General features: G+C 38.5%; 1 protein-coding gene across 1 annotated transcript; it reads right to left on the reverse strand.

Moving 5' to 3' along the window:
- Window positions 1-3,596: 3,596 nt before the first annotated feature.
- LOC131237814 (uncharacterized) lies at window positions 3,597-8,697 on the reverse strand. The gene is made up of 2 exons (XM_058235818.1): window positions 7,272-8,697; window positions 3,597-4,497 (listed from the first exon to the last, which is right to left on the reverse strand). The coding sequence occupies exons 1-2, from the start codon at window positions 7,939-7,941 to the stop codon at window positions 3,866-3,868; spliced, it is 1,302 nt and encodes a 433-aa protein (XP_058091801.1). The 5' UTR covers window positions 7,942-8,697; the 3' UTR covers window positions 3,597-3,865.
- Between the last annotated feature and the right edge of the window lie 4,841 nt (window positions 8,698-13,538).

Here is a 13,538-nt window from a genome sequence, read left to right on the forward strand (position 1 = left end):
TGATACAGTAGCAAACTCACACCATAATCTATCCCTTCTAAGGTGGGCCCCATGGACCTGAATTTATCTTAAACGTCTGATGCCCACATACGAATATACAAAGAAGAAAAGGCCATATATTCCAAGGCAGAAAGAAACCAATCCCCTCAAGCAAAGGAACAATCACAACAACAAAATTCTAGATGCAAACAGGCATGAATGTATCATGCCAATGCATGCTGTCCTTTCCATGGCCTTTTAGCCGTCGATTTTTGGCATGACCTTTGTCTGAGCATGGGCCACTAACATGGACCACATGCCCTTTTCATGGTACCATTCCATGTGCCCATTATTAATATATTCATGCAACTATAGCCACATAAGATAATATAGGAAAAATGATGACCTAATATGGATTTCCGTGGGGTCCACCATTATACTTGCATCAAATCCACCCTGTCAATTAGGTGGGCCCTCCAATTCAGGCGGGGAATCCCAACCAATAAAACCTTCAGGCTGTTTTGTGAGACCCAACATGTTAGGTATATTCCATCCAAATCCATTCATTAGATGCACCCCACAAGGGTGAAGATACATAAGATACATATTCTAAAACTCAAGATTTAGAGAGTCATTCTCTATAAATGGAAATAAGTCATCTTGTGAAAATCATATACAGAGAAAATTGAGAGAATAATATTCTCCATATATCTTGTCTCTTAAACGATCTAAGTCATATATTGTAATCCGAGGCCATCTATACCATAGAATCAGGGGATGAAAAGATCAATCTGCTCCAGTAGTGCTTAGGTGGACCGCTAGACCTAGACCGTTCATCATCGGCTTTGTGGAGGTCCCATATTGTGTATTACATTTGAGAACCCATTCTTCCACACAAACTTTCAGTGGTATCAGAGCCAGGTTTCAAACCTGGGACTTGTGGGTTATGGGCCCACTAGTTAATAGCATCTACCCACAATCAGGTGAAAACAAGATCTGAAATTTCCATCATGGATAGATACTTTGTGTCTCAATTGAGCAGTGAAACAGCCTAATTTTCTCGCTAGAAGATAATATCACTGCGGCCCACCTAATGGGAAGTTTGGCTCTTGTGCATGTGTAGATAGGCAGAGCTCCACGCATGTGTGCGAACACAAACCTCCTAATCTTAACCATACTACAGTCCACAACCCGTTAATCACGGTCTGCCTATAATTTCTCTTATTTTGACTGATGGATTACAAAGACTCGAATAGACTTTTATTCTAATATGGTCAGTGAGAGAGAAATTTCATTCAATGTATGAAAATTATATATAGGCCATATAACATTAAGAAACAAATCCATCACTTTCAGCTTAATCTAATTAGATTAATGTCTGCACATTCTAAGGCGGACCGGACGCACTACATCCAAACCACTAATCAAAAGTGAGATATATCATCAGTGATTTGAAGCCACAAAAGGCGATCCCACATGTAGTGGACCCATACCAAACAACGACTTGTATCATGCCCATCAAAATCACTACACCAAACTGCAATTTGGGATGCATCCAAATGGACTCTTAGCTATCAAGCCAGCCCACCCTGTGAACATGGTAGGGACCAATTTCAGAACGTGGATGCTCGTGACGGCAAAAGGGTGTCTGCTAAAATCCTTATGGTCCCTAATGCATAGAATAAATAGGAGGGTGTCCAAGAATCTCATCCATCTGAACTGATGAGTTGATTCTTTCTTTATTTTCTCCTCCTGCTAGATGGAAGTGATGTGTGGAATATCCAATGTGCAATGCTACAGCTTGTTAATACTCTTTTGGAGGTTTTGGGCGTGTTTGGACGTTCCTATTTTCGCACCTAGCAAATGGTGACATTGAGATTGCTTGCTATTTAGAGCTAGTTTAACTGATACTACATTCGGCTCGATCTGAAGTGGGGTTTCTGCACTTCCCAAGTGCAAAATGATTCCGACCGAGGATGGAGTTCCAAAGAGGTTTCTACCAAAGCAAACCAGCTTTGAAAACAAGGGCTGTGTATGTACTACCATAACACAAGGTGGTCTGATGACTCCGGTTAAAATAAGGTGTTCCATAATGGTAACGGTGGCCATAACGGCTACCACCGTTATTTTTACGATACAGGGCATAATGACTGTTATGGCCCCATGACGGCCGTTATAGTCTCTCTTATTTATTTATTGAAAAACTTCCAAAAAACTTATATCCGCCCCATAATGTTGATTAAAAAGTATGAAAAACCTGTATATATCCTATAATAGACCATCACAAGATTATTATGGCCTTCATAGGGGATATAACGTGCCGTTAATGGCAATTACGGATCATTTTTTTCCATAACGGCTGTTACGACCGTTATGATACCATAATGTGGCAACCGTTACCTTTACATAACGGCTTTTATGACATACCATGGGTTAAATAGATAATTACGGTACATTTGGTTGTACTACATATCATAAAATTTCATGATATTTGGTGCAACGAAACATGCCCTTCTTATCTGCCTAATGAGAGTCATCAGATCACTCATGTAGTGATAGCATACAAACAAACCAATTTCAAAATATTATGAAAATTCATTATATGCTGTCCAACCAAACGTGCTCGGAGCCACTTTTCAAGGAAGATCTATAGGATCCCATTATCCTTAAGTATCCCAATGCTGTTAATGTGTGGCCCACAGTTCAGTGATCCAGACCATTACTCTGATGAGCAGCAGTGTGGATTGGCAATGGCCCAAAAATCTCAAAGACTTCAAGATCTTAAATGCCTAGTGGGAGTATATGGCTCACAAATAAAAGGATAATGAGAAAAGAATAACTGTCCACATTCAGCAGTGGTGTGCTTCCTCCTTGAGAAGATGGGAATCAGCAAGTGGGCCAATGGTTAGGTAAAATCTAGACCACTCATCAGTGGTCCCCATCATGAATGGACCATGCCCCAAAATTCTTCTTGACAGGGCAATCAAAACCTTTCAATTTGTGGCCTACAACCAGAATATGAAGAGCAGAAATACAGCAATGGTCTACATTCAACAGAAAACGTCCAATATTGGTGGTTGAAGTTTTTGCAACCTGGGATATATTTATGGGGAATGGCCGATCCGGACCGATGGTCTGGATAACAAACCATGGGCCCCACTTGCCAGAATTGAAAACCCATGGCGCACACATCATGTAAGTCCTCCATCAGTAGTCTCTCTTATGTACAGATGTATGTCGTTTTTCCCCATGCAATACAAGATAAGCCAAACAGGTCTATGGATGGGACTGCATGCATGAAAACACATGGTCTTGGCTAAGATACAGGTAAGAGAAATAACTACATGACAGAGAAGAACATGTTCAATTGGCAGATACAGTTAACATAGAAGCACAAATCTCATCAGTGGGTATGTGGGCACATAAAGAGAATTGAAGTTCTTGAAAAAAAAAAAATCCATTGATTGAGATTTTAATCAGTTTCATCCAAATCATTTCAACAAAAGAACTTACAAAAGACTTGAAAAAAAAAAAAGCAAAAAACAAAATACAAAAAAAAAAACCCATTACATTTGAATGATAAATACCAAGGGAATCTATGCAACGGGGATTGAAGGTTTTCTTTGCAAGATCTGGGCCATCTATTGAGTGGGGCTCACTGCGAAAATGTCTATGGACCAAAAATCAGGTGGGTCCCATGCATATAACAAAAATGGGGCAGTTTGAGAAGGTGACAAAAGGTCCCAAGCAACACACAGTGGACCCAACTGATGAATGTCCTCGATCTCGCACGCAGATGCTACACTTGCCATGAAAAAGCCCCACAGCCGCAGCTCCCTAGCATTTCTTATCACTTAAAATGCTGCAAGAAATAAGGTGATTTCTTTCAGGGTTTACAGATTACCACAAAGCATGGAAGGAGAGCTCTTGGGTTGAGTAAATATAGCTCCTCGATATTTGAATAGAGGCCCACTTTTCCTGCCAAAGAATCGAATCCCGTCTGGCCCGCCAGTTCTTGCAAATTATCCAATGGCCGGTGAACTCTCCCTGCAATCACTCTACATACCAGCAAAGCCTTTCTCACAGATGGGTTCTCTTCATATATTTCTATCAATTCGAAGGCTCTTCCGCTAGTTGAAGTTGTGAAGACGCCAATTCCTTCCTTCATCTCCTTCTTTGCTGAAAACCCGTTTCTTATAATCCGGCAGACACTGCATTTTTCTGATAAGCAGAGGCTAGAAGAGCCATTCATGCCCAGAGAACATGTGATCGTAGTGCCATAGAATCTCAACAGTTCGTTGCCATCAGCCAGGCAACGTGGATGTTTTTTGGGCAGTTTGCTGGCTTTGATCTTTACCATCTCCCTGTATTCCTCAAATCGAGCAAGTGTTTTTTGCATGTTGTGGACCTTTAACACCCTCTCAATCCGTCCACAGTTATTTTCAGACTTTAACCAGCTTGTCCTGCATATGATCTCAACGATCTTCCTAGATGAGTCACCTTCGACAAGTTCGGTAACTGCCACGAGAGAGAAGCATAATGTAAGTTTCTAACTTGGATGTAATGCAACAGGAAGCGTGTGTTTGGATACATCATAGGATGGGATTGCAGTTACTAGTCCAATGAAGTAGTATTTGCTTCTGTAGCATCATATTGAAGGTTTGGGCCCGAAATTGCAATTGTGCTACTTTCAAGTTAAGACTTAATTTTTTTCAAAAAAAAAACGGGGGGTATAAAAAAGAAAAAGAAAAGGAAAAACCATAATGTTGGATCAATGGCCATGAGGCCCTCTTGACATAGACCATTCATGGTGGAGACCCAGGGTAATCCCAACAATGGTTTTCTAATCAAGCTGTTTAAAACCATTTGAATACTATTAATATCAGAAAATAGTATTTACTTTTTAAATTCAGTTTTCATCTCTTTAAATCCAAAGGTTATGGCTTCTCGAATAAACAAATCCAAAGGTTAATTTGGATTAGAGTTTCCAAAGCATGAGGGGTGTTTCTTTCTGCTGTATTGAAGATCTGACTATTAGGATGGTGGATTGGATTCCATAAAAAGGGATTAGCAACCCCATTGCAATACAGTGAAGAAAATATAAGAAAAATCCAAGAAAGTGTGGAAGAGCATCCCACCAAAGCAATTCCCACTCTCATGACACTTCTCTCCTCATTTATGGATGCTGATAGACAGTAAGGATTACAGATTATTTAATGCAAGGCTAGTAACTCATTATGAATACTAAGAATCATCAGTAATTTTTGCCATTTTCTCTGACCGAATGTTTCCAATTCAATTCGGGTTTGCATCTAAATGAAATGGAAGAGTTGGCCCATGATATGTCAGAATGATAAATTTTCAAGGAATCAAATCAACCAGAAGTACTTTGAAGTAATTTCAAAACAGAATGAAATTGGTATGCGTGCATAACCCCTGTTAAGGCTACTAGGTGGAGTACGATTGGCATCCCCATCACACGCGAGTCATGAAGATCCAAGTCACTGATCAGGTGGTCTATTGTGCATGCGCCATGGCCCAAAAATCAGGGCAGTCCAATTGTCCGGTTCGCAACAAGTGCGTGGACTATTGCCCAATCCTTGTTAATTGGCCCACCTGATGACCAGAACAGAAATTTTTTGATCCATGGGGGATAGACTGGGCCCACATGATGAAAGGCTGGATTCCACAACCCTCGCGAGTAGCGTTTGCATTTCTCTATATAAGGATAAGTTTCTAAATGGAATTCACTAAACATGGAGGAGTTAAGTCCACCATATCTAGAAGTACTCACCTCCAATGCAGCCTAAACCAATTGGAATTCAAGAAGGCTATTGAAGCCCCAACACAGTGAGAACTACTTAAGGTCCACCAACTCAAAGGGAAAATATCACCACATTGACACCGACAAGAAGAGCTTTTCTTGGGCAAAATGGGAGACCATATTCAACCAAAGGTAGCAGAGCCGAAAAAAGAAAATATGGAAGTTTGGAAACCAGATGCCCCACAATGTGGAATGGCCAGAAAATGCTGGTTCGGATGCAAATCACAATCCAGTTACTTACAATTTCAACTTGAAATGAATATAATTGTAATTGGGTCATCTCCTCCTGATAGAACTGAATGTTCACAATTCAATTCAGTTATGCGTCCAAACAACATCCAAGCAAGAATAAAAGCCACATTCTGTTACTAGAAAAAATCGACAAACCTCCTTAGCAAAACAGAAATGGGACTGATGAGATTCATCAAGCTTGGATGACTCAATTCCGAAACAGGACTGCAACATCTGGCAGAATTAAAGATGCAACCAACTACGAAAGCGGGTGGCCATGAACTCAAGAAACTATGCCATTTCAAAAACCCACCAAAACGAATTGAAATTTTAGTCTCTTTGATTTTGCTGAAAGTGATGAAACAACTGTAGCTGTGTTGGATGCACAAAGTGATTTGAATTGCAGACATTCAGATTAACAAAAAGTAGTGATCTTCCAACTTGAAAGTAACATAATTGCAATCAGGCTAGCCATTGCAATTCAACTTGATTGTACATCCAAACACAATAGTAGAAACATGTGGGCAGCCACTAAGGCTGAGGAAATCGAAAACATGTTTGAAATAACAAAGACAATCATGGGAAGGCCCCACCAATTTCAGAGATGGAATTCAAAAAAGGCAATCACTAAAAATTTGAAAATTTCAAGAGTCCCTCCCAACTAAAACCTGAGAGATAAAAAAATCCAGGAAAAATCAATCAATCTAAAAGAGACAAACCCATAAAATCAAATACTCCAAGAACGTAAATATGATCTAAAACTACACACTCAAAAAATAATAAAAAAATAAAAATAAAAATAAGAATAAAAGAAATGCTATTGTATTAGAGAAAGCCAATCTATTTAAAACTCTAAAAGGCAGCCAAAGCAGAATACCATGGAAAAGCATATGAGCCCAAAAATAGAAAAGGAAGTCACTATTGACACCCACCCTTTTGATTTGAATGCACCCATTTTCAACTTTTGTGAATTGTAGTACAAAAATGTGGTATTTAAAAATAGAAAAATGGGTGCATGAAAATCAATCAATTAGGGGTTCATATCCTTTGGCAAGGGGAAAAAACACACCAAGAGCAATTCCAATTCCCAAAATGGAAAAATGGGTGCATGTAAATCCATCAGGGTGGATGCAAATATCATTTCCAAAATACAAAGTAATACCAATAAAGATGAAATCCACCATATCCATATCAAAAATCCAAAATTTTAAAAATTAAAAGAAAAAAATATATATACCAGCATGCTTGGAGAGATGATGTGCTTCTGCAGCTTCCCATTTCCCAAACTGCTCTCCACACTTATGGCAACTCACAATAGAAGAAGATCCATTTGAATCAGCCTCATGAGAAGCTCTTGGAGCTGATGAAACAGCAGCAACTCCACCACCACCACTAGAAACAGCATTTGAAATAGCAGAGCCTCCAAAGTTAGGGACTTCTCTATCTGAAAGGAAGCCAGGAGTAGCCTTCCTTGGAGGGGTAGCAGCACCACCACCCCTGTAAGCTGGATTGTAGTGTAAGGTTTGGTGCCCCCCAGGGCCAGGTGTACCAGGCCTAAGTGTACCAACAAACGTAGACCCACCACTATCTGATTCGTTGCACCCCCCATAGCCAGTTATCTTCAGTTCACATCTGGAGTTGCTGAGGATGACTTCATGTGTGATTGGGTTGAGGAACTCACTGCTCCCAATAGACCTTGGGCTGCAGCTTGGGGGCTTCTCCAAGTGCCTCTTGCTGCTCCCATGGATTACATCTTTGAGGTTGGCGATGGACCTTGAACATCCAGACCTGCCTGTCTTCTTTGTGAGGATGGCGCTTAGATGGCTCCTGGTCTTTGGATCATGCACATCTGACGGCTCGGATTTGCAGTGGAGAGATCTCTTCAAAGCAAACCAAACTGTTGGCATTCTCTCTCTCTCTCTCTCTCTCTCTCTCTCTCTCTCTCTCTCTCTCTCTCTCTCTCTCTCTCTAATTTCTATCTAGAGCCCATTTCATTCTATCTTTGCTGGCCGCTTTCCACCATTAACGCTGGGAAAAGAAGCTAAAAATCAATGAAAAAGATATTCTTTCCTCTGTACTTCCATTCCATGTCTCCTCTCTCTTGGAAATCAAACAACAACTGAAAAACTCAACTAGTGGGAAATATCTAAGAAGAACCCATTTCAAAATCCTCATCAACCGCCCCAAAGAACATCTCAAAACACCTTAAAGCTGCTTCTTTTGATGAAATCTCCCCCACCGTCTTCCAACACTAGATCCTGCTGAAGAAACCCAACTCAATATAAAAGCATTTTTTTTTTATAGAATATTAAGACCAACCCATTTTAAAATCTTCGTAAAGACACCCCAAAAGAACGCAAAAAAATAACAATAATAATCTCAAAACAGCTAAAAGCTGCTTCCTTCGGGAAAATCTCCAAACAATCTTTCAGCAGTAGAGCTTATCGAAGAAACCCAACTCAACAAGAGCCTAGTGACAGATTATCTGAAATGGGTTTTCTCCAAATGAGATAGAAATGCCAGATATTGACTCAGAAATTAGAAACCAAGAAAACAAAATGAAGAAAAACAGATGGAAATTCAAGAGAAGAAAATCTTTGGCTTTTTCTTGGAGCCATGAAACCCAGGATGAAAATAAAGAAAGCAGCCCATATTTGATCAGCTGAGTATTAATAATTGAAAAACCCATTCATACTCTAGCAGATCAAGGCCATCCAAACACAGGCAGATAGCCATTTTTCACGTGAGATGAATGCACCGGATTCCAAATTGTTCAGACAGTAACTCCCATTCCAGATAGGTAACAAAATAAAAATTTAACTGAAGGAACATTGTAACTAGAAGGTAGAAAAATCATATATAAAATACACAAGAAACAAAAATGCATTTATAAGAGGTTGAATATGATTGTGAGGATATGATCCATCTGAGGGTGGCCCACTATTTTGATGGTATAATTTAAATTTCGTGTATAAATGGTCTAAAAAAGCATCATGCATGTGCATGGATGAGCGTAATCGGCTAGAGTAGCAAAGGACTTCCATGTGGGAGTACATAAACCTACATGTAGAGTTGTGAGCAGAGGTAGAATTAAAAGAGTTTTATTGGCATTGAAAATTTCATAAAAAAAAGTCACGGATTCTTCATGCCTGGTCTGAGAGATTGTAAGAATCCAAACTTGATTAAATGATCAAAATAGTAATTTATTCATTTATATTAGTTATTTATTTTATATGGAGTAGATTTGGTGTCTCACGGGACTATAGATGCAAGGCTTAGTCACTTGGACAGACTCGTTTAGCCCTGAGTCGAGTCAGGATTGGTTGAGTCGGATGGGATGACTGGTCTGAGACAAGCGAGTCAAGCATATCTGTAATGCCGACGTGGTACCGAGCCGGATTGGACTACTGAGTCAGAGTTATTCCGATTGTTATTTACTATGATTTTATGTGCTAAGTAAACTTTACTAAACCCGCCATAAATGTACATGGTTTATTTGTACCGTTCATCTGTCTGTTAGCTCATTTTAAGAGCCTGTTTCGTTCACAGCATTACATAGCATTAGATGGGTTTGAATTGCAAAAGTTACTTTTTCAAATTTATTCTTGTTTGGTAACTTTCTTTGTTGATATTGGTTTAAGAATTTCAAAATTAGGTTGGATAGAAATTTGAATGGAGGGGATTCTCCCAATCCCACTTGATTTATGACCGCGGGATTGAATCCCTCGAGATATTTAAGCTGGGGAAAAAATTAGAAATGGATTGTGTGATGGTGTATTGACTTCACCAAGTTCCATGGGCCCTATCATAAAATATGTATTATATTTATATCGTTTATCCATTTTTTCTAAATTACTAGACATATATAAAACTCAAGTAGACTACACTATAGAAAGCAATGGGGACTGTGATTCTTGCTGATGAAACCTTCCTAATTAAGCCCATCATGATGTTTATTTGTCATCATGATTAATCCCATCATGAGGTCACATAAACATAAATGAAAGGAAAATAATAATAATAATAATAATCAAATGATCTAAAACTTAATCCGAATACCTTTTGGTCTCTTATCCTAAAATGAGCTCTCAAAACGAATGAATAGAGTGGTTTTCTCACAACATCATAGTGGACCTCACCTAGCATCCCTGCTGCAAGAGCTTTTTGCAGAGAATCCACATCCATCGTCTTCATTGTAAACGATGACTCCTCCTCCAAATGGGTTTCCAAACACGGTATCCTCATTCACCCGTGATATACATGAAGATTTCTTATATTCCAAACATAGAATGGAACATGATCAAAATGATTAAATTCCTCGAAAATCACTGACATCTCATAATAATTACATTCAAACAATATTATCGTACTGAATTCCACCCAGTCCTGTGCACCATACACACACAATTTAGCCCAAAATTAAAGTGTATCTAAAGCTCAAGTGAGCTTTTTCATAGGAGAAAATAAGAATAATAATTTCGACTGCTGGAACCTTCCTAGGGATCACCAATATTTATTTACCACCTAACTTGTTCATAAGATAAACTAGACATGAGTGAGGGAAAAACACAAATATCATCTTAATCCACAACTTTTGTTGCCCTATGAAATTTACAAAGGTAAATGTTGCGGTTTCTTGTAGTGTGGTCCATTTGAGCTTTGGATATGCTTCATATTTTTCTTTGCTTAAGCTATGAAATTATCTAATACAATGAATGAGCAGTACACATAAAATAAACAAATGGCAGTGGATCTCATAGATTTACTCAATATGCTAATCAGTACACAATCCACTTATGAGTCCATAAATCACAGTGAGTCCCATAAAATTTACTGAACTACCCTACTCATTAAACAATCTGCTTTCTCAAATTGGATGAGTCAGTCACGTACGACTCGGACAGTTCGGCAGTCAGTTCAATTGGCTAGCATTTATAATCCAGACCGTTCAATACGTGAAGCTTAGTGTGGATGTGACATGTAAAAAAACAAAAAATTGTGAAAATCAGAGGACCCTTTCCATCCATGCCAGTGGCTGAAGATTGAGCCAATTGGATAGTTGTAGCAATCCATGCAATTGGTAGAAAAGTGTGCAGTCTGGATGATCCCAAGTACTACTGCTTGTCATTATATTATTTTAAAAAGGAATGAAAAAATGGAGGGCATGGGATAGGCAACACTCCATTGAGTGAACGATGGAGATTGTCCGATTGGCCTATATTTGGACCATCAGAGACCCACATGGGACCCAAGTGGGACCCATTATTAACATAAAAATAGACTCGAGTCTCACATGAGCATTTTAATCCTCCACGCGAGACACCAATTCAAGTAGTCCTCCATAGACGCTATTATTTGCTCTTTACTGATTTTTACCGAGTGAAATGGCATTAAATAATGAACAGATTTAGATTTTCGTTCAAATACGAATTTATCTGACTACCAAAATTGCCCCTGTATTGTTAAACAAATTTCAAAACGCCATTACTGTTGAAAGTGACCCCACGCTTCCCTCTTCGGATGGGAACGCGGACTAGCTATTGACACTTTGAGTAGCGAGACTCACCATTGAAGTGACGTCACCAAGTTCTTTGGGGCCCACCATGATGTATGTTTTGTATCCACAATGTCCAACCATTTGGAGAGATCATATTAGGACATGGTCCAAAGAATAAGTTAGATCCAAAGTTCGAGTGGACTCCACCACATAAAACAGTGGAGAGAGTGGCGCCCACCCTTAGGAACTTATAAGGGCTGCAAAAGATTTCGATGAAACCAATATTTGCATTTTTTCCTTATTTCATGCATGTGTTAAAACATTAACAGGTTGGATCTCAAATAAGGGGTCGTTTGGCACGATGGATTGGAGGGGATTAGAGGGGCTTCAAATCCCTCAGGTGTTTGGCAGCATGAAGCAACATGGGTTTCAAATTTAGGGGGTTCAAATCCCCTCTCGAGGGTTTGTAATCCATGGAGAGACCATGGATTACACCTAATACACCTAAAATCATTTCAATAATTGCATGTGTAACATGTGTGTTATTATACATTACCATTCTCTTGGGCACATGGCCTAATAATGAAAATCAACACTGTCCAAATATTGTTCATGTAAATCAGTACTGTCCAAACATTGTACAGCACTGTCCGAACATTGTCCAAGTAAATCGACGTTTAAAAATCATTGATTAGTCACTCAGACATGATCTTATGCTTGTGGCCCATCCGAGACTTAAAATTTATTCATCATTTTCAGGCAAAGCATATATTTTAGCGGGCTTATCACAACCACTGTGTCAAAAATTACATATCTCACTAATTAGAGATATTAAAGTTGATTTAGTAATTAAATTCAAACCCTTGTAAATATAGCATAGATAGGTACTTTGGGATTAAAGTTGATTCACACTGCAAGGTGCCAAACACACCGGGAGGATTGCAAATCCAGGGGGTTTCTAATCCTAAGGGTTCCAAATCCAAGGGGTTTCAAAACCATGCTCCCGAATAGGCCCTAAGCATCATGGTGGACCTTAGAAAGGTTTCGATGGTGGATGTCACTCTTCCCACTGTTTTCTATGGTAGGTCCACTCCAGCTTTGGATTTGCCTCATTCTTTGGATCGTGCCTTAAAATAATCTCTCCAAATATATGGACAGGGTGGATATAAAACATACATCACGGTGGGGCCTACAAAACTTGGTGATGGCACTTAAGTAGTGAGTCTCACTGCTCAACCTGTAAGTAGCTAATCCGCGTCATTCGGACAGGATCTCGATAAGGGACATTTCAAATCACCATCTATGAATTTCATTGCAGTTATCTCTAATGTAGTAGTTATAAACAATTCCTGGGTGGGTCCCACTGTTTGTGAACCAGATTGCAAAAATCTCACTGATTAAAGATCAACACCATCTATGCAAAGGTGCCTTTGAAACAAGGGTGCAGATTCTCCAACCGAGCAGTGATAGGAGACTTAGAGTGAAAATAAGCCACACTCCCATACAGTAAAATAGAAAAAATATTGTTTAAATAAATAAATTTTATAAAGTAATCATTAGTCTTATCTATAATATGATAATAATACAAAAAGTTATAATTTATAATCACTATGAAATTTTTACTTATTGTTTAAAATAATATTTTTAAAATTAAAAAATTTAGTTTTAAAATTAAAAATTTTACTATTCTTATACCTTCTGTTAAAACACTCGGAATTTAGAGGTTCTTTAATTAGTGAGAATATTTTAACGTGGCCTTTTTAACAATGCCTATAAATAGGATTAGTTGTAAATGATTTATAAACTAATCATTTACATACTCTACATTTGGATGACCTTTTTTGCATATAAGAAAAAAAAATATGGGTTCTCCATTTAGAGGGTAATGACTATATTTTAAAATAAATAAAATTAGTTCTTTATTTATTGGATTTAAATAATTTATAAGCCATCTAAATACACAATTATTTATCTGTAAATCATTTTAAAGTTACAGTTAAACAGAAC

Source organism: Magnolia sinica, chromosome 1 (genome assembly GCF_029962835.1).
Source record: "Magnolia sinica isolate HGM2019 chromosome 1, MsV1, whole genome shotgun sequence".
NCBI classification, from domain to species: domain Eukaryota; kingdom Viridiplantae; phylum Streptophyta; class Magnoliopsida; order Magnoliales; family Magnoliaceae; genus Magnolia; species Magnolia sinica.